General features: G+C 44.3%; 2 protein-coding genes across 5 annotated transcripts in view; one reads left to right on the top strand and one right to left on the bottom strand.

Moving 5' to 3' along the window:
- The window catches only part of NLRP13 (NLR family pyrin domain containing 13), a 31201-nt gene extending 5799 nt beyond the window's left edge, over positions 1 to 25402 (top strand). The window contains exons 3-14 of one of the 4 annotated variants that reach the window (XR_013552657.2): positions 5143 to 6730; positions 8141 to 8305; positions 9755 to 9922; positions 10371 to 10541; positions 11122 to 11292; positions 13869 to 14039; positions 14642 to 14812; positions 16744 to 16914; positions 18164 to 18243; positions 20426 to 20514; positions 23595 to 23711; positions 24941 to 25402. Coding sequence is in view for 2 of the 4 variants with exons in the window: in XM_060652289.3 (XP_060508272.2) it covers positions 5143 to 6730; positions 8141 to 8305; positions 9755 to 9922; positions 10371 to 10541; positions 11122 to 11292; positions 13869 to 14039; positions 14642 to 14812; positions 16744 to 16914; positions 18164 to 18287 (2900 nt within the window). In the remaining 2 variants the exon portion in view is untranslated. Of the gene's footprint in view, positions 1 to 5142; positions 6731 to 8140; positions 8306 to 9754; positions 9923 to 10370; positions 10542 to 11121; positions 11293 to 13868; positions 14040 to 14641; positions 14813 to 16743; positions 16915 to 18163; positions 19011 to 20425; positions 20515 to 23594; positions 23712 to 24940 lie in introns of those variants that run through there. The other 3 variants (XR_014136201.1, XM_060652289.3, XM_060652291.3) reach the window with 3 other exon arrangements.
- The window catches only part of NLRP4 (NLR family pyrin domain containing 4), a 29992-nt gene continuing 25639 nt past the window's right edge, over positions 23601 to 27953 (bottom strand). Inside the window, exons 7-9 of the mRNA XM_078439259.2 lie at positions 27577 to 27747; positions 26519 to 26689; positions 23601 to 23708 (exon numbers count right to left, since the gene is read on the bottom strand). Coding sequence (XP_078295385.2) covers positions 23615 to 23708; positions 26519 to 26689; positions 27577 to 27747 — 436 coding nt within the window. The 3' untranslated portion in view covers positions 23601 to 23614. The remainder of the gene's footprint in view (positions 23709 to 26518; positions 26690 to 27576; positions 27748 to 27953) is intronic.

Consider the following 27953-nt stretch of genomic DNA (forward strand, 5'->3'; position numbering starts at 1 on the left):
ATTGCCACCTTCTCTCAATTGTTCATCACTTTACAACATGCGAGAAATTCACCCCTCCCAACCTCGTCTTCCACTACTGCTTTTTTTCCCCCTCATGTTTGTTTATATATTTTGAGAGAAAGAGAGTGTGCATGAGCAGGGGAGGGGCAGAGAGAGAGAGAGAGAGGAGGGAGAATCCCACGCAGGTTCTACACTGTCAGCATGGAGTCTGATGTCATGAACTGTAAGATCATGACCTGAGCTGAGATCAAGGGTTGGATGCTCAACCAACTGAACCACCCAGGCGCCCCCACTGCTGTTGATTGAATGATAAGTTAGCATAAACTGGATAACTTCTCTGACTCCGCTCTCCAGTTCTTAGATACCAGTGTCTGTTTCTGGACTTTTCATTAATAGGTAACTGTGTTTTGTTTTGTTTTGTTTCGTTTTGTACCCATTGATTGTGGGAGACTTCGATGTTGAAAAAGTAATATACACAGTTAAGGAACAGGCGAGGTTTTACCAAATAGATGTACCAGTATATGATCCAGAAAGAATCATGGAAACTTAAAACTTGTAATGAGAAACATCAACCTTTTGCACATCGCTTGAGTTCTATTCTGTAGAAGCCACCCTCTGCCACTCTGGGTTGCCACTTTCATTATTTCTCTGCTCAAACAGGATTAACATACACTGCAATCTCTTAGTTTTTCAATCAATTATCATGGTAGGTAAATATCTCCCTTCTCCAATTACTTACTTTTGTGGAGGAAAAGATTCTCAGTGTTGGGGATATAAACCAATGCTGAGCCACATAATCCATCAGGATCATGTGCTGTATTTGTCTTTCAGAGCTGCCGTAATAAATTTTCACAAACTGGGTGGCTTAAGTAACGGAAGTTAACTCCCGCACGGTTCTGGATTAGTCCAAAATCAAGGTGTCACCAGGGCACCTTGAGGGGACCATCCATCTTTGTTTATCCAGCTTCTGGTGGCATTCCTGGGCTTGGGGCTGCATCCCACCAATCTCTGCCTCTGTGGGCACATGGCCACCTCCTCTTTTGTGTCACAAATCTCTCTGTCTCTTGTGAGAATACATTTGATTGCATTTAGGGCCATCCAGGATAAATTCTTCCCCTCAAAGTTGTTGTTCTTTTTTTAATATTTATTTATTTTTGAGACAGAGAGAGAGCATAAACGGGGGAGGGTCAGAGAGAGAGGGAGACACAGAATCCGAAGCAGGCTCCAGGCTCCAAGCTGTCAGCACAGAGCTCGACCCGGGGCTTGAACTCATGGACCGTGAGATCATGACCTGAGCCAAAGTTGGACGCTTAACCGACTGAGCCACCCAGGCGCCCCTCAAGGTTCTTAATCACATTTGCCACATAGGTTCTAGGGATTAGGATGTAGACATAGGTGTGTGTGTGTGTGTGTGTGTGTGTGTGAGAGAGAGAGAGAGAGAGAGAGAGAGAGAGAGAGACAGACACAGACAGACACGGTTCATCCCATTACACATAGCTTTTGGAGAGAACCATTTCCTGTTTTTGTTTGAGCTAATAATTCCTTTTTAAACTTTCCATGCAATTATTATAATCATCCCCAAATTCTTTGGGGAGTATAATGCAATCGGATGTAACAAGGAACCCATCAGCTCCGTCATCACCATTTCTTTTTTTTTTTATTTTTTTTTATTTTTTATTTTTTATTTTTTTTTTATTTTTTAATATATGAAATTTACTGTCAAATTGGTTTCCATACAACACCCAGTGCTCATCCCAAAAGGTGCCCTCCTCAATACCCATCACCCACCCTGCCCTCCCTCCCACCCCCCATCAACCCTCAGTTTGTTCTCAGTCGTCATCACCATTTCTAGACAATTCCTGAAGCCGTCCATCTTTCCCTAGTCTGTATCCACTAGCACCTACCTCCCATCCTGGGACTTCATTTAATCTCCGTTTCCATTTTCTATTCTCAAAAGGTGCCATCCCCTTTTCCCTGGGTTCCACATCTGTCTTTCTCATGGCTATTCCAGGGGACCCATTTTATAATAACTTAGAAAAGTCCGTATGAGGTAATATCTTTGAGAGTTTGCCTGATTGGAAATTTTCTCTAGTACACTACTTGATGAATTGCTTGGGTGTAATTGTCCAGTTCAAGAGCCTTTCTCTCTGTGTTTCTGGTGTTCCAATGTCCTCTAGTGTCCGCTGTTGATAAATCTTGATTTTTTTTTTTTTTACATTGTTTGTATATGACCTATCTTTTACACTATGAAAGCTTAGGGGGTCCTCCACCCCTGTGTTCTTAAATGTCATGGGGTAACTAGGTTTTGGGTTCTTTTTTTTTAATATTTATTTATTTTTGAGACAGAGAGCATGAGCAGAGGAGGGTCAGAGAGAGAGGGAGACACAGAATCCGAAACAGGTTCCAGGCTCTGAGCTGTCAGCCCAGAGCCTGATGCGGGGCTCGAACTCATGGACTGCGAGATCATGACCTGAGCCGAACTTGGACGCCCAACCGACTGAGCCACCCCTAGGTTTTGGGTTCTTATCCCCTCAATTGGATTGGATACCAAGCAGGACGTGTAAATGTAAAAAAACCTGTGCTCTTCTCTCAAATATTCTTGAGTTAGCTCTTTGGCATTAGTTGTTCCTTCTCTGTTCTTTTTCTGAAACTCTAATTAGGTGTTGTGTTTCCTGGGAGTAACCTTTAGATGGTAACTTTTTAAAACAAAACTCATTTTACTGTTTTTTTACTTAAGTGTAGTTGACGCACAATGTTACATGAGTTTCAGATGTACAACATAGTGATTCGACAAGTTTATACATTATGCTGTGTTCACAAGAGCAGCTACCATCTGTCCGAATACATCGCTATTACCATTGACTTTATTCCCTGTGCTCTGCCTGTTATATCCCCCACTTCTTTACCTATTTTGCCCATCCTCCAAATGTAACGTTTTAATCTCAAGCAACTATCTTTGTTCTGGTTAAACTCATCTGAAAGATTACTTCAACTTTCTATCATACCTTCCATGAAATTGATTTCATCAATAATTTTTTTTAATGTTTTATTTATTTTTGAGCACAAGCAGGGGAGGGGAAAAGAGAGGAGGAAAGAGGATCTGAAGCAGGCTCTGCACTGTCAGCACAGAGCCTAATGTGGGGCTCGAGCTTATGAACCTGGAGATCATGACCTGAGCTGAAGTCAGATGCTCAACTGACTGAGCCGCCGAGGTGCTCCATCAATAATATTTTTAATGTCAAAACTCTTAACTCTATTTCCCCTTATTGGTGTCTTTTTAAAATAGATGTAATATGGGATTCTTGGGTGGCTTAGTTTGTTAAGCATCTGGCTCTTGATTTTGGCTCAGGTTGTGATCTCATGTTTTGTGAGTTCGAGCCCCACATCTGGCTCCATGCTGGTGGTGTGGAGCCTACTTGGGATATTCATATTCTCTCTCTCTCTCTCTGTCTCTCTCTCTCTCTCTCTCTCTCTCTCAAAACAAATAAACTTAAAAAAATAAAATAGATGTAATATCTTTTAAAATATATTTTTTACAACTTTTGGGGAAGTTTTTGGTTCCTAGATTTGTTTTCTGGTTTGAGTAAAGTGGTTATACAAACAAATATAAATGGTACAGAGTGCTTAATATTCTAAATTTTTTCCTATATAACCAATTCTACAAAGGTAACCAACTTAGAAACTATGTGTTTATGGGGCACCTGGGTGCCTCAGTCGGGTAAGCATCAGTCTCGATCTTGGCTCAGGTCATGATCTCACAGTTCATGAGTTCCAGCCCTGCATTGGGCTCTGCACTGACAGTGTGGAGCCTGCTTGGGATTCTCTCTCTCTGCCCTACCTCCGGAAGATGACCTTTCCCTTCTGATGGGGGAAAGAAAAATGTTTTTCCATTCTTTACTGCTTACTTTGAACTCCTACCAAGGGAACCGAGGTTCAAAGAAGTGGAGTGTCCACAGAGCATCGCAGTCCTAAGTATTCTAAATCTTGAAGAAAATGCGAAGGTGGGTCTTTGGTATTCCTACTCTGTGTTCTTTCCACCAGGAACATGTGTGTGCATGTAGTAAATGGAATCTTCCTCCACTGAGCTAATTAAGCCACAAACATAGAATGCAGGTACAACTATTTTCCTTAGCGGTCCCCACCCCCACGTGAGAAATCCATTGGTAATGCTGTTGGCTCTACTCTCCAGATAAACCCTGGATCCATTCATTTTATTTTATTTAAAAAAATTTTTTTAAACGTTTATTTGAGAGAGAGAGAGATGGAGTGTGAGCAGGGGAGGGGCAGAGAGAGAGAGAGAGGGAGACGCAGAATCCAAAGCAGGCTCCAGGCTCTGAGCTGTCAGCACAGAGCCTGACACGGGACTCGAACTCACAAACTGTGAGATCATGACCTGACCTGAAGTGTGGTGCTCAACCAACTGAGCCACCCAGGTGCCCCCCACCCCACCCCATTCATTTTATATACATATGCTTTAGTTCTTCACAGGCTGTGCCAAGTGCTTCCACAGGGAACCAGAGACCTGTTGTTGCTGTTAGGTTATCAATGGGTATGTTTGACCAAACCTGCCGACTTTCACTTAGACGATCGAAGTAGCTTCATGAGTGGGTTTCTTGCACCATAATCCCCTCTCCAAACAACAGTGACCTTTGAAAACTGTAGACAATCTCTGGGCCTTTAGAATGAAGATACTCATGACCAGCCCCTCCCAAGAGTCGAGCTCACCTATTGGGCCTCTTGCTGTGTTCTAGAATGTTCTTCCTGTCTGAAGGTGTTTGCAGTAGCTTTTCACTCTGCCTGGCAACCTCTCCTTCTACATCTTGGACTGGTGGCTTCTCATGATTATGGCACTAACTCTCATCCAGAAGCCTCTGCAGATCCCTTCCCCACCTCAGAGGGCATTCTCAGTCTCTCTTGTGTCCTCTTGTGTTTTTTTTTTTTTTATTTGTGTATATCCTTAAACTATTTACTTCTACCTTGGCTCCTCTCGATCACCACACGGCCCTCCTCCAAAAGTTAGACTCTCAAAGGCAGAACTTGTTTGTCTTGTTCAAGGCTTTATATAAGGACTTAGTATTCCTGAGGCTGAACCTCCTTCTGACCATTATTGTGTTGTGTTTTGCCTCACTTCTCTGTTTTTAGACCACAGAAGAAGATACAGAGAGAGAATGAAGGCTAAAATTCTGATGATGTGGGACAACATCCCTTGGCCTGAAGACCATATATACCTGCGCAATGTGACTGAAAAGGAACATGAAGGACTGAAGAGCCTCCTGTATCCTAACAGGACTGGAGCCCAGCCACAGACGATCGTTTTAGAGGGTCTAGCAGGGGTCGGGAAGACCACCCTGGCAATGAAGGTTGTGCTGCATTGGGCAGAGGGCTTTCTCTTTCATCAGAGATTCTCCTATGTTTTCTTTATCAGCTGCCATAAAGTTAGAGACATGAAGGATACCACATTAGCTGGCCTGCTTTCCTGGGACTGGCCTGACTCCCAGGCCCCCATTGAAGCTCTCATGAGTCGCCCCGAGAGCCTCCTGTTTGTCATCGATGGCTTTGAAGAAATGGACGTGCCCTCCACTTTGGACGAGAGTCCACCATGTAAAGACTGGTACCAGCAACTCCCAGTCAACAGAATCCTGTTCTACTTGTTGAAGAAAGAGTTGGTTCCCCTGGCTACCTTACTGATCACGACCAAGGAGTATAGAACCACCGATCTTAAAAAGTTGTTACTGAATCCATGGTTTGTACAAATCGTAGGGTTCACAGAAGGAGACCGGGAGGAGTATTTCATCAGGTACTTTGGTGACCAAAACAAAGCTAAGAAAATCTTGAACTGGGTAAGAAAGAATGAATCTCTCTTTCACTTCTGCTCTGCCCCCATGGTGTGCTGGACCGTGTGTTCCTGCCTGAAGCAGCAAATGGCGAGAAATCCTCACTTCCAGCTAAGCACCCAGACCACCACCAGCCTGTACGTCTACTTTTTCTCCAGCTTGCTTGCCACAGCAGAGGTGAGTTTGTCAGACCAGAGCTGGCCAGATCAATGGAGAGCCCTGTGCTGTCTGGCTGCAGAGGGGATGTGGTTTTGGAAGTTCACATTTGCAAAGAAGGACCTCAAACATAGGCACCTGGAAGCACCTGTCATTGGTTCTCTCCTCAGGTTGAATATTCTTCGAAAGGTCAGCGACTGTGAAGATTGTGTTACTTTCACTCACCAGAGTTTCCAGGTGTTTTTGGGAGCCATGTTCTATGTGCTCAGGGGGGTGAGAGGATCCATTGATGGTCCTCCAAAGCACCAGGAGATGAAGGTGCTTCTGAACGATGCTTTGGCTGACACAAACTTCTACTGGAACCAGATGGCTCTGTTTTTCTTTGGCCTTTTGAAAAGAAACCTCGCAGAAGAACTGGAAGATACTTTGCGTTGTAAAATGAGTCATAGGACAACGGATGAATTACTAGAATGGGCAGATGAATTAGAAAGCTATGACCTCGTCTCCAGCTGTTTTGAATTCCTACACTTCTTTGAGTGCTTATACGAGACTCGGGAGGAAAACTTTGTAAGGCAGATTTTGAGTCATCTCCTTGAAGCTGACGTCGATATCTTTGGGAGTCTACAACTCCAAGTGTCTTCGTTTTGCCTAAAACACTGTCAAAGGCTAAGTAAGCTAAGGCTTTCTGTCAGCAGTGCTATCCCTCAGACGGAACTGACTTTCAACTTGGAAACTCTGGAGTGAGTAATGCAAGACTGTTTCCCCTCCCAGATTTCTTCTTTCCAGGCTCTGTCCAAGTTCTTCCATGAAAAACTGGGGATGTGTTGTTGGGTTGTCAGTGGTTATGGTTGACCAAACATATCTTCTGGTGTCAAGGTTAGTCCGTGCTTCCCTACAGCACAGCTTCTTTTTGTCTTTCCTCAGTGGTTTTTAATTGTAGATCAGAATTAACCGGGATGTTAAACACAAATACATGGGCACATGTACACATACAAATACAAATTACACTAAGATTGGAACAACTACTCTAACCAACACTGTAATAATTCTGGGCTCCGCGTGTAGAACTTTATATTCTTCAGGTGCTATAATGTGTTCTTTGTTTTTACTTTCTTCATCTAAGATAAAAAGTTTAATTCATGACTTGAATGCTCTTTTACTCTTATAAACATTGAGAGCCTACTGCAGTAAGAAAATACTAAAGAGTTAGAATTCCAATTATCCTAAGTTCTAAATATCACATGAGCCTTTTTTTTTAGATTTTTTTTTTTTAAGTTTATTTTTGAGAGAGCGGGAGAGACCATCCATCCCAAGCAGGCTCTGCACTGTCAGTGCAAAGCCCCACATGGGGCTCCAACTCACAAACTGGGAGATCATGGCCTGAGCCAAAATTAAGAGTCCTATGCTACATGGGTGGAACTGGAGGCTATTTGCTACGCAAAATTAGAGAAAGACAAATATCATATGCCTTCAATCATAGGAATTTAAGACACAGAACAGATGAACACAAGGGAAGGGAAGTAAAAATAATATAAAAACGGGGACAAAACATAAGAGACTTAAATACAGAGAACAAACAGAGGGTTACTGGAGGGGTTGGAGGAGGAGGGATGGGCTAAATAAGAAAGGGGCATTAAGGAATCTACTCCTGAAATCATTGTTGCACTATGTGCTAACTAACTTGGATATAAATTTTAAAAAATAAATTAAAAAAGAGATTCTTAACCAACCGAGCCACCCAGGCACCCCCCCTTTTTTTTTAATCACAAAATTCTATTAGGGTAAGTTTTATTATCTACATTGAGGGAGAGAAAATTGGAGCACAGAGATTAAATCATATCATAGGTGACACAGCTCTGAATTTATCTTAGGTCCTTTTGACTTAAAGTCTGAACTCGTAAGGAGTATCCAATGGCCACCTCACCTCACTTACATGGTTGCCTTCCTCCGAAAAGAGTGGTTGAGGATTGTTGGAATAAACCATCTGGGACTTTGAGAGCTATGCTTCCGGGGGTCACGATTTTCCTGCCCTGAACTCCAGTAAATTCCTGCACTTTGACTGGGTCTGTTTGCATCTCCAGTAGACCACACTCTGGGTGTTGGTTGAAGATCACTTACTCTAGTAACCCTTCTTTGCCTCCCTCGTAAAGGACAAGGCCACATTCCAAGATACGTCAGTGGCAGGATGTTTGCTCCGTGTTTTCCAATGGGAATCTGACTGAGCTGGACTTCAGTAACAGCAAGCTTAACGCTTTTTCAATGAAGAAACTCTGTTACGAACTGAGAAATCCAAGGTGCAAACTCCAAAAACTGACGTAAGTGTGAGACCCTCACAGTGTGAAAAATTCCATCAGAAGATAATCCAATGTCTTCCTTGGGATTATTGCATTCAGTGTCTGTTTTCCAGAAAGTAAGTTCAGGTGCTCGGGAGAATAAAACAAGTGCCCTTTATGAGCAAAACTGCTCCTTGGGCAAAGACCCAACACCCTGCCATGTGTGGTCTTGCACGAGAGAAACGCGTAGGCCAACTAGTTTTTCCATAAGACCTCTGCATGACGCTGCTGTCTTGAGCTGGATATGAAGGAGTAGAAGACTTGTAGGATGTGGTGGAGACCAAGCGCTTGAGGAGAGCCAGAGTTCATGTGGAGTCTAGGTGAAGTGTTGTGTCTTAAGGAAAGGTGGATAGTTTGCAGTGAAGCATTTGTTCATTCAGTGAGTACCTAGCATCTCTTCTCTGTTCTGAGGTTATAGCAGTGAACAGAACAGATAATTCCTGCCTTCCTGGAGCTCACAGTGTTGGAGAAACAGACGTAAATGATAAGAGTAGTGTAGGAGACCGTGACCTCTCCCAAAGTGGGGGGGGGGAATACGTTCAGGGACTCAGGAGAGGTCCTTCTTCTATCTAAAAATGCAAAGCCTCCTCTTTCACACCCTATCTAAAAGGTATTTGAGTAAAAAAAATAAAATAAAAGATACTTGAGTAAAGACCGAGTTGTGGAGCTGAAGCATCATTCTGGACTGAAGCCTCTCTCACATGATGTAAGTAGAGATCACAGGGCCTTAAATCTGGCTTGAAGGTGGCGAAGAATGGAGGTGGCTCTTGAAGGGGGAGCCAGGGAAGAGCTACCTGACCAAAGACAGAGTGAGTGGCTCTTGTTGGAGAAGGCGTTGGGTTGGATGCTCTCGAGTTCAGGCCAACTGATTCTGTCCTGCTGTCCCTCTGCAATTCGGTGCTTACCTCAAGGTCTGAGGATCAGAAGCATGTGTTGACTCAGTGAGTTAAGAGGCAAGGATTTGGCAGTAATGACTCCCCTCAAACCTGAGGGCGCTGGCTCCAACACCTGGGAGGCAGCCTTAAACATCCTGCTTGATGATCTGCTTTTTCATCCTTCCCCCTTTCCCTCGCTCTTGGTCTTCTCACTTAGTACTAAAGATGAGGAGAAATAAATTTAAGAGAAAACAAGAGGAGAGATGTGTTCTCACTAGGCAGTACTGGGTTGGTGTGGGGGACACCCACCCCAAGGAAGAGTGGGGGGTTGATTTCTGATTTAATACATCCAACTGTGCTTTGGATGTATCCAAATTTGGATGAATCCAAATCAGGTTTTGGATTCCTCTTGTATATGCATGTCCTTGAGGGAGGGTGTGCATATGCACATGTGTGTGTGTGTGCAAGCATGCATATGCATGGGTGTGGTAGAAAAGCGAGATGAGGAAGCACTCCCCTCCATGAGGCTACCCTCCTCCCCGCCTCTCTTCCCCAGGTGCAAATCAATAACTCCTGTGAGGATTCTGAAGGAACTTGTCCTTGTCCTGTATGGTAACCACAGGCTGACACACCTGAACTTGAGCTCGAACAACCTGGGAATTCCCGTGTCCACGATGATCTTTAAAACCTTGAGGCACTCAGCCTGCAACATCCAGTATCTGTGGTAAGTCTCTGGTTTTCTGGCTTGGTCCCCAAGGTCATCCCACAGTTCAGGGCTGCATTGGGAGGATGGGACTCAGCACGGCAGCGAAAGGCTGTAGAGAAAGATGAGCAAAGGGAATGCGCATGGGTACAGAGCAGTGCTTTGCAAAATTCTTGCCTGCCAGAGCCACCTGAGGGGGTGCGTTAAAAGGCAGGGGCCTGGAACCCACCCCCTGAGCCCCAGCAGGGCTTCTGGGTGGGTGGTGGGGGTTGGCAGCATTTCTAACAGGCTCCAAAGTGGCGCTGGACCTTGGACCACACTCTGAGTAGCACTGACTTGGAGACCATCCTGCCAGGAGAAAGGGTGAAGAACAAGGAGAAATTGGCTTTTGGTTGTGAAGCAAGGGGGACTCCAAATGAAGATCCCTCTTCTCCGGGAGTAAATCCCTGTGTTGGGGCCTCTCTGGTAGGTTGGAATCCTGTGGCCTCACCCCTCTAGCCTGTCGTCATCTCTTTCTGGAGCTCAGCAAGAACTCGAGTGTGCGCTTCCTCAGCCTGGGGGACAATGATCTCTCTGGTGTTGAGGTGAAAAGTCTGCAGGGGCCCTCGGAGATGCCCGAGTCTTCCCTGAAGGAGTTGTCGTAAGCCTTCCTGCCTTGTCTAAATAGCATCTTTGGGGAGTCTTGGGGAACATCCCATTGTAGTTACCCGTCCCACGGACACATTCCCCGTCTTCACTCTTTCCACCTTCCTCCTTAGGGCTCTGTCTTGGCCAGTTTCGCCCTCACCTTGACTATGTTGTCTCTCCTGCCAGTCTCCCCTAAACCCAGTGGTTTTAAACTGGTGGTGATCTTGTCCTCCAGGGGACAGTGTCTGGACATTGACTTGGTCCTCACAATTTGGAGGGGAGGTTGCTACTGGCATGTAGTGGGTGAAGACTAGGTGTGATCAATATCCTTCAATGCACTCAAGAATCCCCCCACACAAGCCCCCACCTCCACACCAGCACCACAAAGAATGTTCTTGACCAAAGGTCAGTAGGGTTGAGAATGAGAAACCTTACCCTGACCCACTTTTTTCTCCTGGAAGCTTTTGTTCTTTATACAGTTTAATCTTTCACGATGTCTGGGTCCCAGATGTGTGGCCTAAGGGACTGAGAGTTTGAGAAAGAAAACGTGGGCATGTCCGAGGCTCACCCTGTACCTGTGCCTTCCTCTGCAGCCTGGAGAAATGCAACCTGTCAGCAGCCAGCTATCAGGATCTAGCTTTGTACCTCACCAGTACCCAGAGAACAAGTCGACTGTGCCTGGGATTTAATCCGCTCAGAGACGAGGGCGTGAGGCTCTTGTGTGCTTCCCTGACTCACCGCGAGTGTGCCTTAGAGAGATTGGTGTGAGTGTCTCCTGGCTCTGTTTCTAGAAATGACTCTGCTTGGGGGTGGGCATGGAGGAAAACAATGGGCCCTTCATTTGGGACCCGTTTCTTTTTTCTTTTTTTAATTTTTAAAAATGTTTTATTTATTTTTGAAGGAGAGACAGAGCATGAGCAGGGGAGGAGCAGAGAGAGAGGGAGACACAGAATCCGAAGCAGGCTCCAGGCTCTAAGCTGTCAGTGCAGAGCCTGATGCGGGGCTCAAACTCACAAACTGTGAGATCATGACCTGAGCCGAAGTTGGATACTTAACCAACTGAGCCACCCAGGCTCCCCCATTTGGGACCCATTTCTATCACTGAACACTAACACACGTCGAGCAAGTACTCCATGTGCCTGGCACCGTTCTAAACACAGATTCTGAGTAGCACCCTCAGTTTGTTGAATCAATCTCTGGGGGTTGTGCCAAGGAATTCAGTTTTAACAAGGATACCAGGAAATTACCATTTAGTCAACCTATATCTGAGCTCCTATATCCCAACACAGCTGGGCACCAAGGTTGGGGTGGTGGATAAGACAGACAAGCTTCCTGCCTGTGAGGAGGGTGTAGATTGATGAGTGAGATACCAAAAAAACAAAACTAGTAGTTCAGCGAGGAAGACAAAGTGGAATGAGTAGACAAGGCATGGTGTGTTGGTTTCCTGGTAAGGTCTCCCACCGACCTGAGGAGGTGACACTGAAGCAGAGACTGAAGGAACCAGACACAGAGAAGGAAGAGGAAGGAAAGGTCCCAAGACTGGAGTGTTGTAGGAACATCCAGAGGACTCGTAAGGCTAGAGTAATGTGAGCGAGGGGGATAATGGGAATATGCCCTGGCCATGTACGAATCTGTTTTGTTGGGAGCAAGGTGGAAAGTCCTCTGAGGACTGGAGGTTGTACAGGGACAGACTCTGAACGATCGCCTGGACTGCTGTTGAAGGCTAGACTATAATGGAAGCAAAAATAGGAGGCAGCAAGTGCCTGTTGATCAAGCAAAAGGATGAATATGAATCAGCCAGGTGAGGTGGTGGGACTTCAGGGCATACGTGAAGGTACAGCCAGTAGGGCTTGCTGATGGGTCAGTGGTGGTTGAAGAGGGAAAGGAACCAGGAATGCCCCACAGGTGGTGGGTTTGCCAGCTGGGTGAAAGGCACTGCCATTTTCTGACTGGAGAAGATGGGAGGATGAGGTTTGGATGTTAAGATTGGGACATGGGAACGTGAGATGCCTATTAGCCAACCACGTAAAGCTGTTGTATGTATGTAGGACTGTAGGTCTCAAGGGGGTCGTCGGGTGGGGATGAGTCCACTGGCCAAGTGTCATTTCGATGGGTTTTCCAAAAACTGGATATTGTTCAGGTGAGCATAAAAGGATAAAAAGGCCAAGGGTCTTGAGGCACATCCAAGGGGGTGTATGGTGAAAGACGACAGAATCTGAGCTAGGGACTAAGAGGTTAGCACTCTCAGCACAGAGCTTCAAAGAACCAGAATATTAGTAAGTAATTCATTCATAGGTAATATGAACTAATATAACATATGACAGTTATAGGTTACATTATATTTATCCCATTTATAATTACACCTATATAAGATACTTTAATATATACATATTAATAATACATAATATATGAAATATATAAAAATCTTATAGCTGCACATTATATGTGATATATGTTACATGATAACATATGTACACCATGTATGTATCTGTTATATACCTAGATATCTAATATATGCCATATATTTCAAACATGTATACTATATATATCTAATGCATAAATAATCTGTTACATATCTCCTATATAACTATATATCATACGTAACATATATAATTCACATGACATATGCTACACAGTAGCATTATCATATGTACACCATGTATAAATGTCTGTTATACCTATATGTCTAATATATACAAATGTCTAACATGTATCTGTATTCTAGATCTCCTACAACTTGTATTACATACTGCACTTTTTTTGACATGTGAAAAGTCGTACATATTTAATATATACAAATCGGTGAGTTAGGGGAGAAGGACACACCCATGAGACCATCATGGCCATATGGTGGCCATATGACCACCGTTAAGGACATAAACATATCCATCTCCTTCCAAAGTTTCCTTCTGTACCCTTTTTTATTAACTGTTCTTTGTGGCTAAGACTTAACATAGAAAATGTAAGCATGTAAAAAATCTGAATCTTGGAGAACTTTACACAATACAGTATTGTTAGCTATAAGCACAACACTCTATGGTACATCTTCAGAACTTACTCCTTTTGCATTACGCAAACTTGGCATGCTTTGAGCATCCCTTTGTTGTTATTTTTTTTAAACCAAACACTAAGGACCGGCATGTTCATGGTGTGCTCATTGCAGAAGTCTGGGGAAGGACAAGTAAGCACAGATACTCAGCATTTCCTGGGTGGGGGTTCAGGGGGACACCATGGCTGAACTCAACACCATAGTTGAGGTGGGGCTTGAGGCTTGTGTCCCCAGTGGTCTTGGTTTGGGCTGCTTTCTGGAGCATCTGTCTCCATGGCTCTTGCCCTACAGGCTCTGGTTCTGCCAGCTCGGTACATCCAGTTGCAAGTACTTGTCAGATGCTCTCCTCAAGAACAAGAGTTTGACCCATCTGAACCTGAGGAAGAATAACCTGAGAGATGAGGGAGTGAAGTTTCTGTGTAAGGCCCTGAGTCATCCGGACTGCAGCCTCCAGAACCTGGAGTAAGTTCCATTGCCTCCCTGCCCTTCGGACGATGAGAAGAGACCATGTGAATTGACCTGCAGATGCCTGCGTTCCAAATGGGGCTGAAGTCCTGGGTGTAGATGTGATGGCTCACACAGAGAAGCTTCGGGCTCTATTGGAAGGGCGTGAGGGGATGGGTTACTGGGATGATTGTTAAGGACCAACCACAATGTGTGCTGGGAGTCCCCAAGACCACCCCAGGAGCTTGATGACTCACAGAGGACTCCACTCTGTGTGCAGCCCAGATTAGTGGCTGTGGTTTATTACAATGAAGGGTGGAAAAGCAAAATTAAGGTGCATGGGGTGAAATCCAGAGGAAACCAGGTGCAAGCTCCCTATAGATGGCATGGGGAGAGGGTTATGCTGTTGTCCTGTCTACTTAATTTCCACCAAGGGTAGATAGAGTACCCGGGGTGTCTCAGACCTCCTGACCAGCACCCTTTTCTTCCCAGGGCTCTAGATGAGAAGTCTCACTTTGGCATCTCTCCTTTCCTTGGGAGACTGTGAGATGGGCTTGGTATATAGAGCAAAGTCTAAGGACTCCAGGATTGTTCTTTTTCCCTTTGTGTTTGTTTTGCAGTTTGTCAGATTGTTCTTTCACAGCGGAAGGCTGTCAGGAGCTTGCTAATGCCCTCCAGCATAATTGTAACATGAAAATTTTGGATATCGGGAGCAATGACATTCAGGATGATGGAGTGAAACACCTGTGTGAGGTCCTAAAACATCCGAAGTGTGCATTGAACACGCTTGGGTGGGTTGACCCTGTTCTCTTTGCAGGAAGCCCCCATCTCTACTTTTGGGGTAGGAAGGAATAGATGGGGTCACCTGGGGGTTCAAGAAGGTGGGGAACAAAGGACTAAATTCTCCTGTTAAAAATCTCTTCTCAACAATAAGACTCCAGTTCAGAGACAGAAGTTCATACCACTCACCCCCTCCTTGGAATATTAATACTCTTTTCAATCGGTACCTTTTGGATAGTAGGTGGGGGGCAGACACAGCCTGTTTCCTGGCCACAGAGTCTTTTCTGCCTAAGGGGAAGTCTGATTTTAACTATAAGACAATGTGTTTGTTTAGCAAACTAAGATGGTTTAGACTCCAGGAATAGGAGTTTGGGTTAAGTGTGGCTTACATGTTAGCTATTTTTCACATAGGCAGTGATTCTACTCACTCTCAAAAAATGTTAAGAGATTCTACAGTATTTCTTTCTCTGTGGAGACCCCCCCCCCCCCCGCCATGTGTGTTTAATGGATGCACCTTGAGGGCATTATGCCCATAAGTAAGTCACCAGTTGCTGCTTCTTAGTACATCCTTATCCTCCAAGGAGTATCTTCAGGTGCACAATTCTTTATCCTTCAGGTGAAGGAGAAGCCCTGGGATTTACGCAAGTAATTCAGGGTCCTCTTTGTGCCTTAAAAAAGAATGATGGTCTGGTTTTAAGCCCTCACTCTCTAGCTGCTTCTCCCTGGATGCAGAAATGAGTAAAATGTTTGCAACAGCTCTCCTGTTGTCTTTAATGATGAACGCCTGCCTGATACTCAGTTCACTTCCATCTGGTTTCATTCTCCAAAGTAGTAGCCTTAAAGCAGGCACCTGCATGGCTAACTTGTGCTCACAAGGTCCCATCTTTACCATCAAACCAGGGTTTCCCAACCTCAGCACTGTGGACACCTTGGGGTGAGTAATCCTTTGCTGTGGGTGGTCCTTCATTCTATATGATGCTGAGCAGCATCTCTGGCTCCCACCCACCAGATGAAATAGCACCTCCCTGCTCTGCAGACTTTGTTCCGTCTCCCCTGTGGGGGAGGGGGGGAATCACCTTTCATTGAGAAACACTGACCTAGATGACCATGGAAATGTTAGAGGTTCACAATCAAGGTCAACAATATACAGTATAAGGTACCAGTAAAAGCCCTGCAGGTGGCGCTAGACTGGAGACAGGGTGCACTTATGTGATCTTGGAGTGGGTCTTTCTCCTGTCATTCTCTTCCTATCCTTAAATAGTACCTTTATCTTGAAGCATTCTCTGGATCTTACCCAACCCCTTCCACCCTAAGAAAACCTATCCTTTCTCTCCACTCTTCATGCATGGCAACTTTTTTTCGGAAGGCATTTTTTAAACTTAAGTTCAAGTTAGTCAACATACAGTGTAGTGTTGGCTTCAGGAGTAGAACCCAGTGATTCATCTCAAAATTTTCATGTATGGACACCTGTCACATATCTTTATAGACTTGGTGGAAATTTCCACTCTGTTAAACTGATGTAACACTTTGTCACTTTCATCTTTGAACATATGGTTGGCCAGCTACTAGGCATACAGATTTTTGTTTTGTTGAATTTAGGAACAAGATGAAAGTGTAGTGAAGAGGTTGTAATCTTATTTTAGTCCTTTCAAGGATCTTCCAAACTCACATCTACTTTTTACAAACATGGTTTCTTTCACAGTTGGGCAGACTAACGTTCTGTTGGCTCATCTGGCAAATGGAGTTTAAGACATTGGCCACCTCTTTATAGGATTGGTATATGAGTAAATGAGTTATGTGTAAGCAGTTGGAGAAGTGTCTGGTGTGTGGCAGTCTCTTCACTGCTTAACCACAGACTTTTTCCTAGATGTGTATCATTTCTGTTTCTAACTTCTCAATCCTAGTGGACCATCTTTCACACTTCCTTCTCACCCACTCCTAGGTTGGAGAAATGCAATCTGACACCTGCTTGCTGCCAGTATCTCTCCTCTGTTCTCAGAAGCAGTAAAAGCCTGTTTAACCTGAACCTTCTGGGGAATGACTTGGAGCCCAGAGGAGTCAGCACACTGTGGAAGGCCTTGAAAAAATCAACCTGCAAACTACAGAAGCTTGGGTAATCCCCACCACCTTTAATGCTGGGAGGCACCTGATAAGAGGGGATGGATGGGCCGATGTCTTATAGCAAGCATCAGATTCACCCTGCATTGGATTTCCTGGAGCAGTGCTGGCCAGCAGAGCCTTTAGTAATGATGGAAACAGTCTATATCTACTGCCCGGTAGAATAGACAGTAGCAGCATGTGGTAACTGGGCACTTGAAATGTGGTTAATGCAACCAAGGAGCTGAATTACTGAAATGGCCACATGTGGATAGTGGCAACCATGCTGGGCAGCACCGTCCTGCAGACATTTGTGTAGTTGAGGAGTCCCCTCATTTTTTGCATTTTTGTACCTACTCAATAATTCAACAACATTTCACTCAATGATACCTCTTTTTTTTTTTCCAACTTTTTTTTTTTTAATTTATTTTTGGGACAGAGAGAGACAGAGCATGAACGGGGGAGGGGCAGAGAGAGAGGGAGACACAGAATCGGAAACAGGCTCCAGGCTCCAAGCCATCAGCCCAGAGCCTGACGCGGGGCTCGAACTCACAGACCGCGAGATCGTGACCTGGCTGAAGTCGGACGCTTAACCGACTGTGCCACCCAGGCGCCCCAATGATACCTCTTTTTAATGCTGACTATGGGCCAAGCATGCCATAGCAGATAGCAGTAAATAAATGGTCATGAGCCTTGCCGTCATGGGTCTGCATTCTCCTTAGGGAGAGGACAAATCTGAAATGTATAAAAGCAGTGTTGTCACGAATGCTGGGAAGGAAACTTGGGATTGTGGTAGAAAAACAAGGGTGATCAGAGTGGTACCAGAAGGCATGTCAGAGGTGGTGATGTTGATGCTGAATCCCAAGGAGGCTAGAAGGAGGAATCCACATGTCAGGAGGGGAACATGGACAGTGACAAAGGATCAAGAGTGTTTGAAGGAAGCTGGAGTAGCATGTGCAAAGGCTGAGGTTAGACTACCAAGCTCTGTATTGCCCTTTCCAGGCAGTGAAATAAGAGTGTTTAATTAGAACACACTCTACCTTATTCAGTATTCTGGACATGAGGTCAGAAAGGTAAGCAGAATTTTCTTTTCCCCTGGAGAAAGACCTTAAACTAGGCACATTTTTGCAGAAACCTTCTCAGATACCAAAGAATCTTGCCTACTTGAGGAAGTTGTTCAAAATCTACACATTCAGGACTTTACATTACCAACTTCACATCTAAGTAATGCATTATTAAAAACATTCTATCTCTCTTTCTTGCAGGCTTGAAAAAGAGTTGTACAACATAGTGAAGGGGGAGCTCGAGGAATTGCAGGAGAGGGGGTCCTTTCTGAGAGTCAAGTGTAAGTGGGATTTCAATGACCTTGAGGACAAATGGTGGTGGTGATCCAATGGCTACACTATGGGATGTTCTTGGAGTAGAATCACCAGGAGATTTATCAGGTGTTGCTGCTCTTGAGGACAAATGAGCAGTTACCTCCAGAGTGTTTTCCCGCAATTTGTTGTAAGCAGCATATTTAAATACCCAATCTCCAGAATCCTAATCTAATACTACATTTGGCCCCAAGAGCCTACATTGGCTTTGCCTTAACTTTCCTTTTGTCTTTCTCGGTGTAATGTCTTTAACTCTCACATGTTAAGAGAATTCAATAAAGCAAAGGATATAAAAAAAATACCTTGAGAAAGCCTAAAACCTCATTTCCTATGGATCGAGAGATGGGATAGATGTGACTGTAATTCCGCAGTTATTATACTGTGGATAAACCAGCCAGATGGAGATCAAGAACCATTCCTACGATGCAGATAGACCCAATTTTGGCTTTTGCGTGTACCTTTGAATGATCCATGGCTGTGTTATGTCTAAAATGTATTTTACTCACCTGAAAATGCTGGGGAACATGGATCCTACCCAAGGATGTAATGTGAAATTGATGTCGTACATGGGAAATACATATGAAGATAGGATCTGATCACAATTTTATCTCCTTTGCCCTATTATTTAATAGGCAAAAGCTATCAGAAGTAGTCCGAGGGAACAGTGGGACATTCATTGCATTTTGCATTTCGTAGCTTATGAAACCCATCATAGTGTGTCTAAATCCACATCGGAGCCCTGTAGGTAGGGACATCCCTACTTGACTGATTTTGAAAACAAAGATTATGAGGGTAAATAAATGTTCTACAACAAATTACAGAAATAGTAAGTCAAATAATGGAACTTAGAATCCGAGTCTTCTATTTTAAGAGCCAACATGCCTTATGAGACCCAGTGGGGTCTTGGAGTAAGTCCATGATCCTTCTATCCATCATGTTCCCTCACCATTAAATATAAGTGAAACCCAGAGTCCTTGAAATAAATCCTTCCTTCTCTTTCTTGTGCATTTTGGTCATTCATCATAGATAAAAGCTGGGATAGTCGGGGGGGGGGGGAGGTTATGAACTAAGAAAATCTTGTCAAGGAAGAGAGATTTTAAAATCAAAGGTTTGGGTACACCTCAGTCTCCATGTCTTTAGTTACTGTAGGTTAAAATAGCATTGTGTTAGTTCTGATAATCTGACAAACTGTTAACCCCAAATCCAAGAGGATCCCAAAATTTCTTCGTTGTGTCTTTGGAAACAAAACATGGGCATATTCTTCTGTGAACATTAGATCTACAAATTCTCTATCAATATTTTCATAATATTTTAGGATTTATTCTAGAATTTCTGGATGTGCCATGGAATTATTTCAATTACAGCAAAGCTTCTTCACCTTTGGGTCTTCTAACAATGTTGTTTTATTTCAAAGCCACGTAACGCCAAAGTGGCTTTCTAGGGAAATCAAGGATAGGTCTACCCCCATCCCCAGAAGGGAAATGGGATGGGACTGAATGGATTTGGATGAGGTGACAGCTGAGCTACTTCCCCAGGCTCACTGCAGTTTAGGAAGCCCACCACCCAACAAACACTGCTTAGCTTGTGACCAATTGTACTCTAACTTCAAGTCCGTGATTATGTGGAAGACCACCTACCCCCCCCCCCCCCACCTCCTTTTTCACACCTGATACTTGGCCATCTTAAAAGTGTGGGTAGATGTGGCCAGGACTATGGTATGGCCAGGGGGTAGGATTAGGCAGGGGTAGTGTAGAGTTATCTAGAAGAAGCAGAGAGAATCCCTCTTGTGATGTAATGGAGGGGATGTGGTTGAATAAAGGATCCCCTGTGTTGAATCTGGCAAGACAAACAGGTTCTATGGAATGGAAACATTCACAGTGGCTTTTGATAAAACCACTGCTTCTCAGCTAATGATTTTATACCCTTTAAGCCAATTTTCTCATTACAACTTGGGTCTGATAGCATCAATCTCAGGTTTTGCAAAAATTACACAGAATGATGTGTGAAATGGTCAGTTGTGATAAGCACCTGTAAATGATGCTCTTAGGTTAATAATCTCCTTTAATCCTATCATCTCAAGATCCTCTCTTGCTAACTAGATGCTTCATGGCTCAGTTTTTTTGTCTTATTTTTTTATCACCTCTGTTGCAGAAACCCTGGCAGGATGCCTTCCCTCTTCTCCACAGATGAGAGATGAAGTGACTTTCTCAGTCTCTTTCTCTTGTGATTTTTATTGTATGGTAAGATGGGCATAACAAAAATTCACTGCTTAGCCATTTTATTTTTTTATTTAAAAAAAATTTGTTTTAACATTTATTTTTGAGACAGGGAGAGACAGCATGAACGGGGGAGGGTCAGAGAGAGAGAGAGACACAGAATGTGAAACACGCTCCAGGCTCTGAGCTGTCAGCCCAGAGCCTGACGCGGGGCTCAAACTCACGGACCGCGAGATCATGACCTGAGCCGAAGTCGATGCTTAACCGACTGAGCCACCCAGGCACCCCACTTAGCCATTTTAAAGTGAACAGTTCATTGACATTAAGTAGCTTCACACTGTTGTGTAACCATCACCACCATCCATCCCTGGAACTTTATGTCCCCATTAAACACTAATTCCCCATTTCTCCCTCCCTCAGCCCCTGGCAACCACTATTCTTTATGTCTCTATGAATTTGACCACCCGAGGAACCTCGAAAAACTGGGATCATACAGTATTTCTTTTTGTTGGCTGACTTACCTCACTTAGCATAATGCCCTCAAGGTTCATCCATGTTGCAGTAGGTGTCAGAACTTCCTTGCTCTTTAGGAATCCTATTTCACTATGGGTATGGACCACATTGTGTTCATTCCTTTGTCAACAGACATTGGAGTTGCTGACTTTACAAAATCTAACTCCTAAGTTGATGGCAGGGGAGTCCAGAAGTGAAATACTTGTATCCTTAAGCTTTCCTTCCAGTTACCACCCCCTCTCTTCAGTTGGAGGGTTGGAGGTCCTCAGTTGGAAGAGGGGAAATGAAGAGAGTCTTGAAAGCCACAAGGTTCAGCAGGAAGAGGAGGATGGGAGTAGAGTTTGGGGAAGGATGGGAGATGCAATGAGTCATGCAGGGAAATGAGATGAGCAAGGACAGAGAGATGACCCAAAACTTGGAAGGAGGCAGAAGAGAATGACTTCGGTATCGTTTTGGGGACCCTGCTGGGCTTGCAGCTTTGGTTGATGGAGTGACTTTACAACTCTGCAGAGGCTGACTTGTGGTGTCTTCTCTGGTGTTTCTGTACTCGTTAATGTTTTGCTTCCACTTTGTCAATTTATTCCACTGAACAAGCACGACTCGAGACCGAATCACAAAGCATTCTTTTTGCCTGACTGTTGAAATTTACTCAGATGTGAACTCTTCTCCTGTACCTGGTTAAATACTTGTCCTGGGCCATTTCTTTTTCTTTTTTTAATCATTTAATAGTCTCAATAGCGATAACTTAACAACCTAGTCCCATGCCACAAAATTCAATTTAAACTTTAGGCTCTCCTGAACCGTGATATGGAAGCCCTGTGTCCCAAGAATGGATGCACTCAGAAAGGTGGAAGGCAAGGGAGCAGGGAATGTAGTTACTTGGTTGACACAGTGACAGATTCTGCATCTGACCACCGAAGCTGGGTCTTTAAAGCCAGCATTCTTGGAATCAGCAGAACCTTCCCATCAATGGAGAAATACCCATTGGAGCATCAACTGGTGAAGACAGATACATGCTTAGCTCATCTGGTGGCTTATTCCTCCCTGAACCCCTACACATCCCATGAGACCAGTAGCTTATGTTGCTTATATTTGTTACATTGGTTTCACACATTATCTACTGTGTAAAATGCCTTACCGTCCTGGGATTGAGCTCATTTCTTCATGCACAATCTACCTACCTCCCTTGTTATAATTATCACCCTTCTCTTGGTGTCTTATAACCATACGCACTACATGTACATCTCTAGGTGGCTGCCTTAAATATTCCTGTACAAGAGGAGATTTATAAGGTCGTAGGTTGTAGTGATACATGATGTCAAATATTAGGATTTTAGGTGGTTTCTATCAATAGATCATTCAAATGACATACATATATACAAGGCAATTCTATCCCGCTAAAGAAACCACTTTTAGATATATAGAGACCTATGGTTTACAAACCTATATCTCAACCTTTTGGCATGTATGTACATACGTATACATGCATACACCTTTTTTAACCTGACACAGAAGGCATTGTATATATGCACTCCATTGTGTTTATACGGTGTTAATCTATCCGTGTTGAACTATACACACATTTCTGTGTATACGTATATATCACGAGTGATCTGTTTTCAGTCTATCCACGTTAGTTTACACACACCTATCAATATGGATAGCCTAACAATGAAAAAACAATGCATTTGGCGTGGGATCTTCATGTAATTTAAAAAATCAAGGCTATTTTGTTAATGGATGCATTTGCATATATGGAAGTATAGAAAGGGTATGGTACTTAGTTTCCTGCCAGATTGCCTGTGGGGTGTCGGAAGAAGGGAATGAGACAGGCTGGTGGTCAAAAGGATCTTCACTTTTAGCTGCACATGTAGGTAGAAGGCTATGGATGACTTATAGCACTTTTCTGGGTGCCTGGGGGGTACAGTCTGTTAAACATCGAACTCTTCATTTCAGCTCAGGTCATGATCTCCTGGTTCATGGGTTCGAGCTCCACGTCAGGCTCTGTGTTGACAGCACAGAGCCTGCTTGAGATTCTTTCTCTCCCCCTCTTTCAGCCCCTTCCCTGCTCGTTCCTGAGTGCATGCTCTCTCCCTGAAACATTTAATAAAATAGTACTTTTCAAATCCCATCATGAGGCAAGAGAAGAGAAAGAGCCTGAGTTGGGACACCAGCAGCACAAGCAGAAAAGGGGGACCAGGTTATACCTCAGGTCCAATGCTCACAGTACGGGCAGCACCTGTCCAAGCCGTGGAGGGAAAAGACCACAATTTCTACAACCCGCATGCTTGCTCTGGGCATGCACTGGGAACACAATCTTTTTGGAGATTTGACAAACTGTTTTAAGATCTAAGATTTTATTGTCTAAAATGTCCTTGTGAGACAGGATAAGAACTTGACCTTGACAGCCTTTCAGGGCTTGCCCAAGGCCACAAAGCAAATAAAAACCATATACACACTCAGTATATGAAGTATGCAAAGTGGGAGGGGGAGGCCATGCAGAAAGATCAGGGTTTACATCTGTGTCTGGAACTGTAATTCCTGGGGACAGAGTAGGCATGAGTAAGGGCTCCAATAACTTTTCTTTGCAGGTCACTTGGGTCAGGAGGAGTCACCAGTCACCTATAACTGTCAAGGAAGGATTTTCTTCTTCTGCAACTGTCAGAAGTCTCTGGGTTTCCTCATCAAATTCAGTTTTTTGCAGCCTGGTAAGATATAAAAAGGGCTCTGTTGAATTGCTACCTCTTTTGTTTCTTCTCTGCAGCTCTTCTCTAGCATTTCTTCCCTGGTCAAGCCTAGGAGAACCTGGTGACGCCTCCCTCCCCACCCCCATGGGACAGACATACCTGTCAGGCAGTGGTGCACTGATAAATGTTTAACACCTGGCTCTTGGCAGGGGGCTGGGGCCTGGAGGGGTTGGGGGTGGGGGAGAAAAGCCCCGATTTATAGCACTGCATGTTTCTGAGGTGTAAATTCTCCTACCATGGCCAATACCATTTTTTTTTCAATTTTTTAATATTTGTTTTTGAGAGACAGAGGGTGAGTGGGGGAGGAGCAGAGAGAGGGAAACACAGAATCTGAAGCAGGCTACAGGCTCTGAGCCATCAGCACAGAACCCAATGCAGGGCTCGAACTCATGAACTGTGAGATCACGACCTGAGCTGAAGTCAGACGCCTAACTGACTGAGCCACCCAGGTTCTCCTATCATGGCCAATTTAAAGCTGCCAACTTGATGTCGCTAAACACAAGAGTAAGAAGAACTGTACACACAGGGTTATCACCATCTGGTGGCAGCGGTCTCCAGCACATCGCTGGACAGAACAGATGTCCTATCTGATAGAAAGCCCTGACTCCACCTGAACATTGGGGTTTGAAGATAGGAATTCAGGAAGCTAAGGAGCAAGACCAACTACTTTTATTGTTAAAAAGATAAAACAGTAATAGCTTCCGTTATCTGAGTGCCTGGTCCTAGCCTTCTGCTGAGGGCTTTAGGTGCAGCTTTCATTAAAATTTCTCAACTGTGGGAGATAGCATTATTGACCCGATTTGTGATGAAGACAAGCAGGCAAAGCAAATTGGCTCAAGGTCACACAGCCATCGAGTGGTAGAGTCAGGATACAGATGCCAGTACTGTGGCCCTGGAGCCCCTGCACTTAACACGAGGCAGTCCATTGTGGCTCTGAACTAAATGGGAGGGTTAAGGGTTAAGAACCCACTGTTCTTCTGTGGGTACAAATATCTGTGGTGTCTGCTGGTATCTGTTGGCAACCGTCCTGAGCACCTTCACCTCCCTGTTGGAGTGAAGGACATTCTTTCAGGCATCTGTTCGTCTTGACACACAGATCTGTGGGACTGTCCACGGTTGGGGAGGGTGCACGGGATGTGGAAACTCACTTATGTGTTTCCAGCATTTTTATTACATCTGTATTTTCACAGCACCTGTGTCAAATCATTTCCCTCGTTTGGCAGAGAACAGACAGTCAGGAGAAATGCCTTGCCTGGGGCCACAAGACTCAGCATGGAAAAGCTGGCATAACATGATTTGGAAAAACTATGGAAAATCCAAGTCTTCCCCCTGCCTCAAGCACCACCTTCGGAACCTCTCACAAAAGGTAAGAGGAGGATGAACTTTCTAGATGGCAGGCACCTGAAGTTTCTAGACATAGGTTTACAAGGATGGACTTTGAGGAAATGGACTCATAGCTTCACAAGTTGGAAAAGACAGTAATGGTCTTAGTGTTGGAGTTATACCAGTGTTAACCCAACATCTCCTAGTCCTTTCTAGAAATGAGTGGCCATGTAAATTCCTATGACTGCCCTGGATTTCAGATACGTTTGAAGAGAGCAGGAGAAATAAATGAGAAAGCGATGCTTAAGGTTCATTATATTGTAACCTAATAGAACAGTCTTTGATAAAATAACCTAATACATACATTTTGTATTATATGTATAATTATAGTTTTATAAATATAATTATATAATTATATGAATAATATATATTACATGTGTATAATTTAAATATTTAAATCTATAATTATAAATGTGTGGGTGCCTGGGTGGCTCCGTCAGTTAAGCATCCGACTTTAGCTCAGGTCATGATCTCATGGTTTGTGGGTTTGAGCCCCATGTCAGCATCTGTGGTGACAGTTCAGAGCCTGAAGTCTGCTTCGGATTCTTTGTCTCCCCCTCTCTTTGCCCCTCCCCTGCCCACACTGTTTTTCTCTCTCTCAAAAACAAATATACATTAAAAAATGAAAATACATAATTATATACATGTATAATTATACATATAAATTATAACTATGAAATCTAATATATGAAATAATACACAACTACCTACTTAAATTTTAATATAAGTCTATAACATATAACATGTAGAAGTCTACTCTATAATTTTATAGCTATAAATGTTTATGTCTATACAAATATACAAATTATATGTGTTTTACATTAGATTTTAGTTATAATTTATAAATGTATATTATGTAAGTTATAGGGGCCTATATAAGTATAAATGTAAGTCTGATATATCAATAATTATAAATGTAAAATTTTTATATAAGCTTTAATTTTTTTAATGTCTGTTTATTTTTGAGAGAGTGTGTGTGAGCAGGGGAGGGGCAGAGAGAGAGGGAGACACAGAATCCAAAGCAGGCTCCAGGCTCTGAGCTGTCAGCACAGAGCCTGATGTGGGGCTCGAACCCATGAACCGCGAAATCATGACCTGAGCCAAAGTTGGATGCTCAACTGACTGAGACACTCAGGTGCCTGGTAGATAAGCTTTAATATAGTAAGCTATACTTTATAATTGTACTGGAACAATAGCAAGTGCCCCTGTTCATAGGGTATCACCACCCACCAGGTACTGTGCTGAGTTGACGTATCTTTCACTCCCACAATCCCAAGGCAAGGAGCACCATTTGCATTTTGACTGTGGCAGCACCACACCTCGGGTTCCAGTGAATCCCCCCTCACCCGGGCGTGTCCTCACCAGGAGAGCAAACCCCAGCTCACCCTAGAATCTGCAGGGTGCAGGCTGGGTGTCTCAGGGCTTCACATAGCACCGCCACTCCAGTGTGGTCCAGGGCGTTTCCTTGCAGGTTCAGACTCTGCAGGGTTTTACTGCTGGTGAGGGCACTAGAGAGGTCCTCACAGCAGGCACTTGTTAACTTGCATGTAGCCAGCCTGCAACCAAGCACACAGGGTGAGAGGTGGTTCATCCAAGTGAGTGGGATGGGAGTGTCACATTTAGCCAAGGTCACCCCTAGCCTCTGAGTACAGTGTGTGACATCTGGTCCCTGACTGGGGGGAGATCATAGAGGGCCACACTGTGTGTTCCTCTTTAATCCCATGCCTGTACAGGGCTTGTGTCTTGGCAGCTCCTTCCAGTCATGGAAGGACCTGTTTCCCTACCCCTGAAAGAGGCTGGCCTCCTGCATGGTGTTGGCTCGTAGGACCCCATGGAAGCAAGGTTACGGGAGTTCTGAGCCACCACGTTGTGCATTTCTTGCTGTCTAGAACCCGAGATGCTGATTGTGTCCCTCCAAAAACTCATGTTGAAGTCCCAACCCTCAGAACTCCCAAATGTGGCTACAGTTGGAGACAGAGTCTCCACAGAGGCCAAGAGGTCCAAATGAAGTTATTAATTACTCCTAATCCACTATGCCTAGTGTCCTTATAAGATGACAAAATTAGGACCACACACAGGGAGAAGACAGCTGTCTACAAGCCAGGGAGAAAGACCTTAGGAGAAACCAGCCCTGCCCAATCCTGGATCTGGGACTTCTGGTCTCCAGATTCATGAGGTGACACATCTCTGTGAAGTGGCCCAGTCCATGGGGCTGTGTTATGGCAGCCCCAGCACACTGTCAAAATGATTGAGAGGACCACCTACATGAGCCAGTCCCCAGGGAACCTTGGACTCCTGAGCCATCGCCAGTGCTCCTTACTTTACGTCTCTAAGTTAGGAGTCATTACTCCAGGACAGCTCATGACTCCGTGTCCCCGTCTGGTTTCCACTTTCCTCCACCTTCCACCCACCGAGACCCAGCCTTGACATTGGGGTCACCCACCCAAGAATCTCTAAGTGACAGCTGGGATGTGCTAGACCTTGACACAGCAGCTTCACACCAGCATCTTCTATGTCATTGTAGCTGATTTGTAGACTTCTCAAGTTCTGATTGCCAGTGAGGACTGAGGCGAGGTCTCGACAGCCATCAGCGGTGATGGAACATTTCACCAAACTGCAAGAGAACAGTGCTGATGTCACTCTTAAGGGTTACTGCCTCCACACTTGAGATCAGAAAAAAGATACCAAAGCATTACATGTTCATCCATGCACAAAGGGCATAATGCAGCAGCTCTGCTAAGGCGGTGTCCACTCCCTGCCCCCCCCCCCACTGCCCCCATGATGTACTTGTCCTCAGGCAATATCTGAACACACGTGGAT

Source organism: Panthera onca, chromosome E2, assembly GCF_046562875.1.
Source record: "Panthera onca isolate mPanOnc1 chromosome E2, mPanOnc1 haplotype 2, whole genome shotgun sequence".
NCBI lineage: Eukaryota > Metazoa > Chordata > Mammalia > Carnivora > Felidae > Panthera > Panthera onca.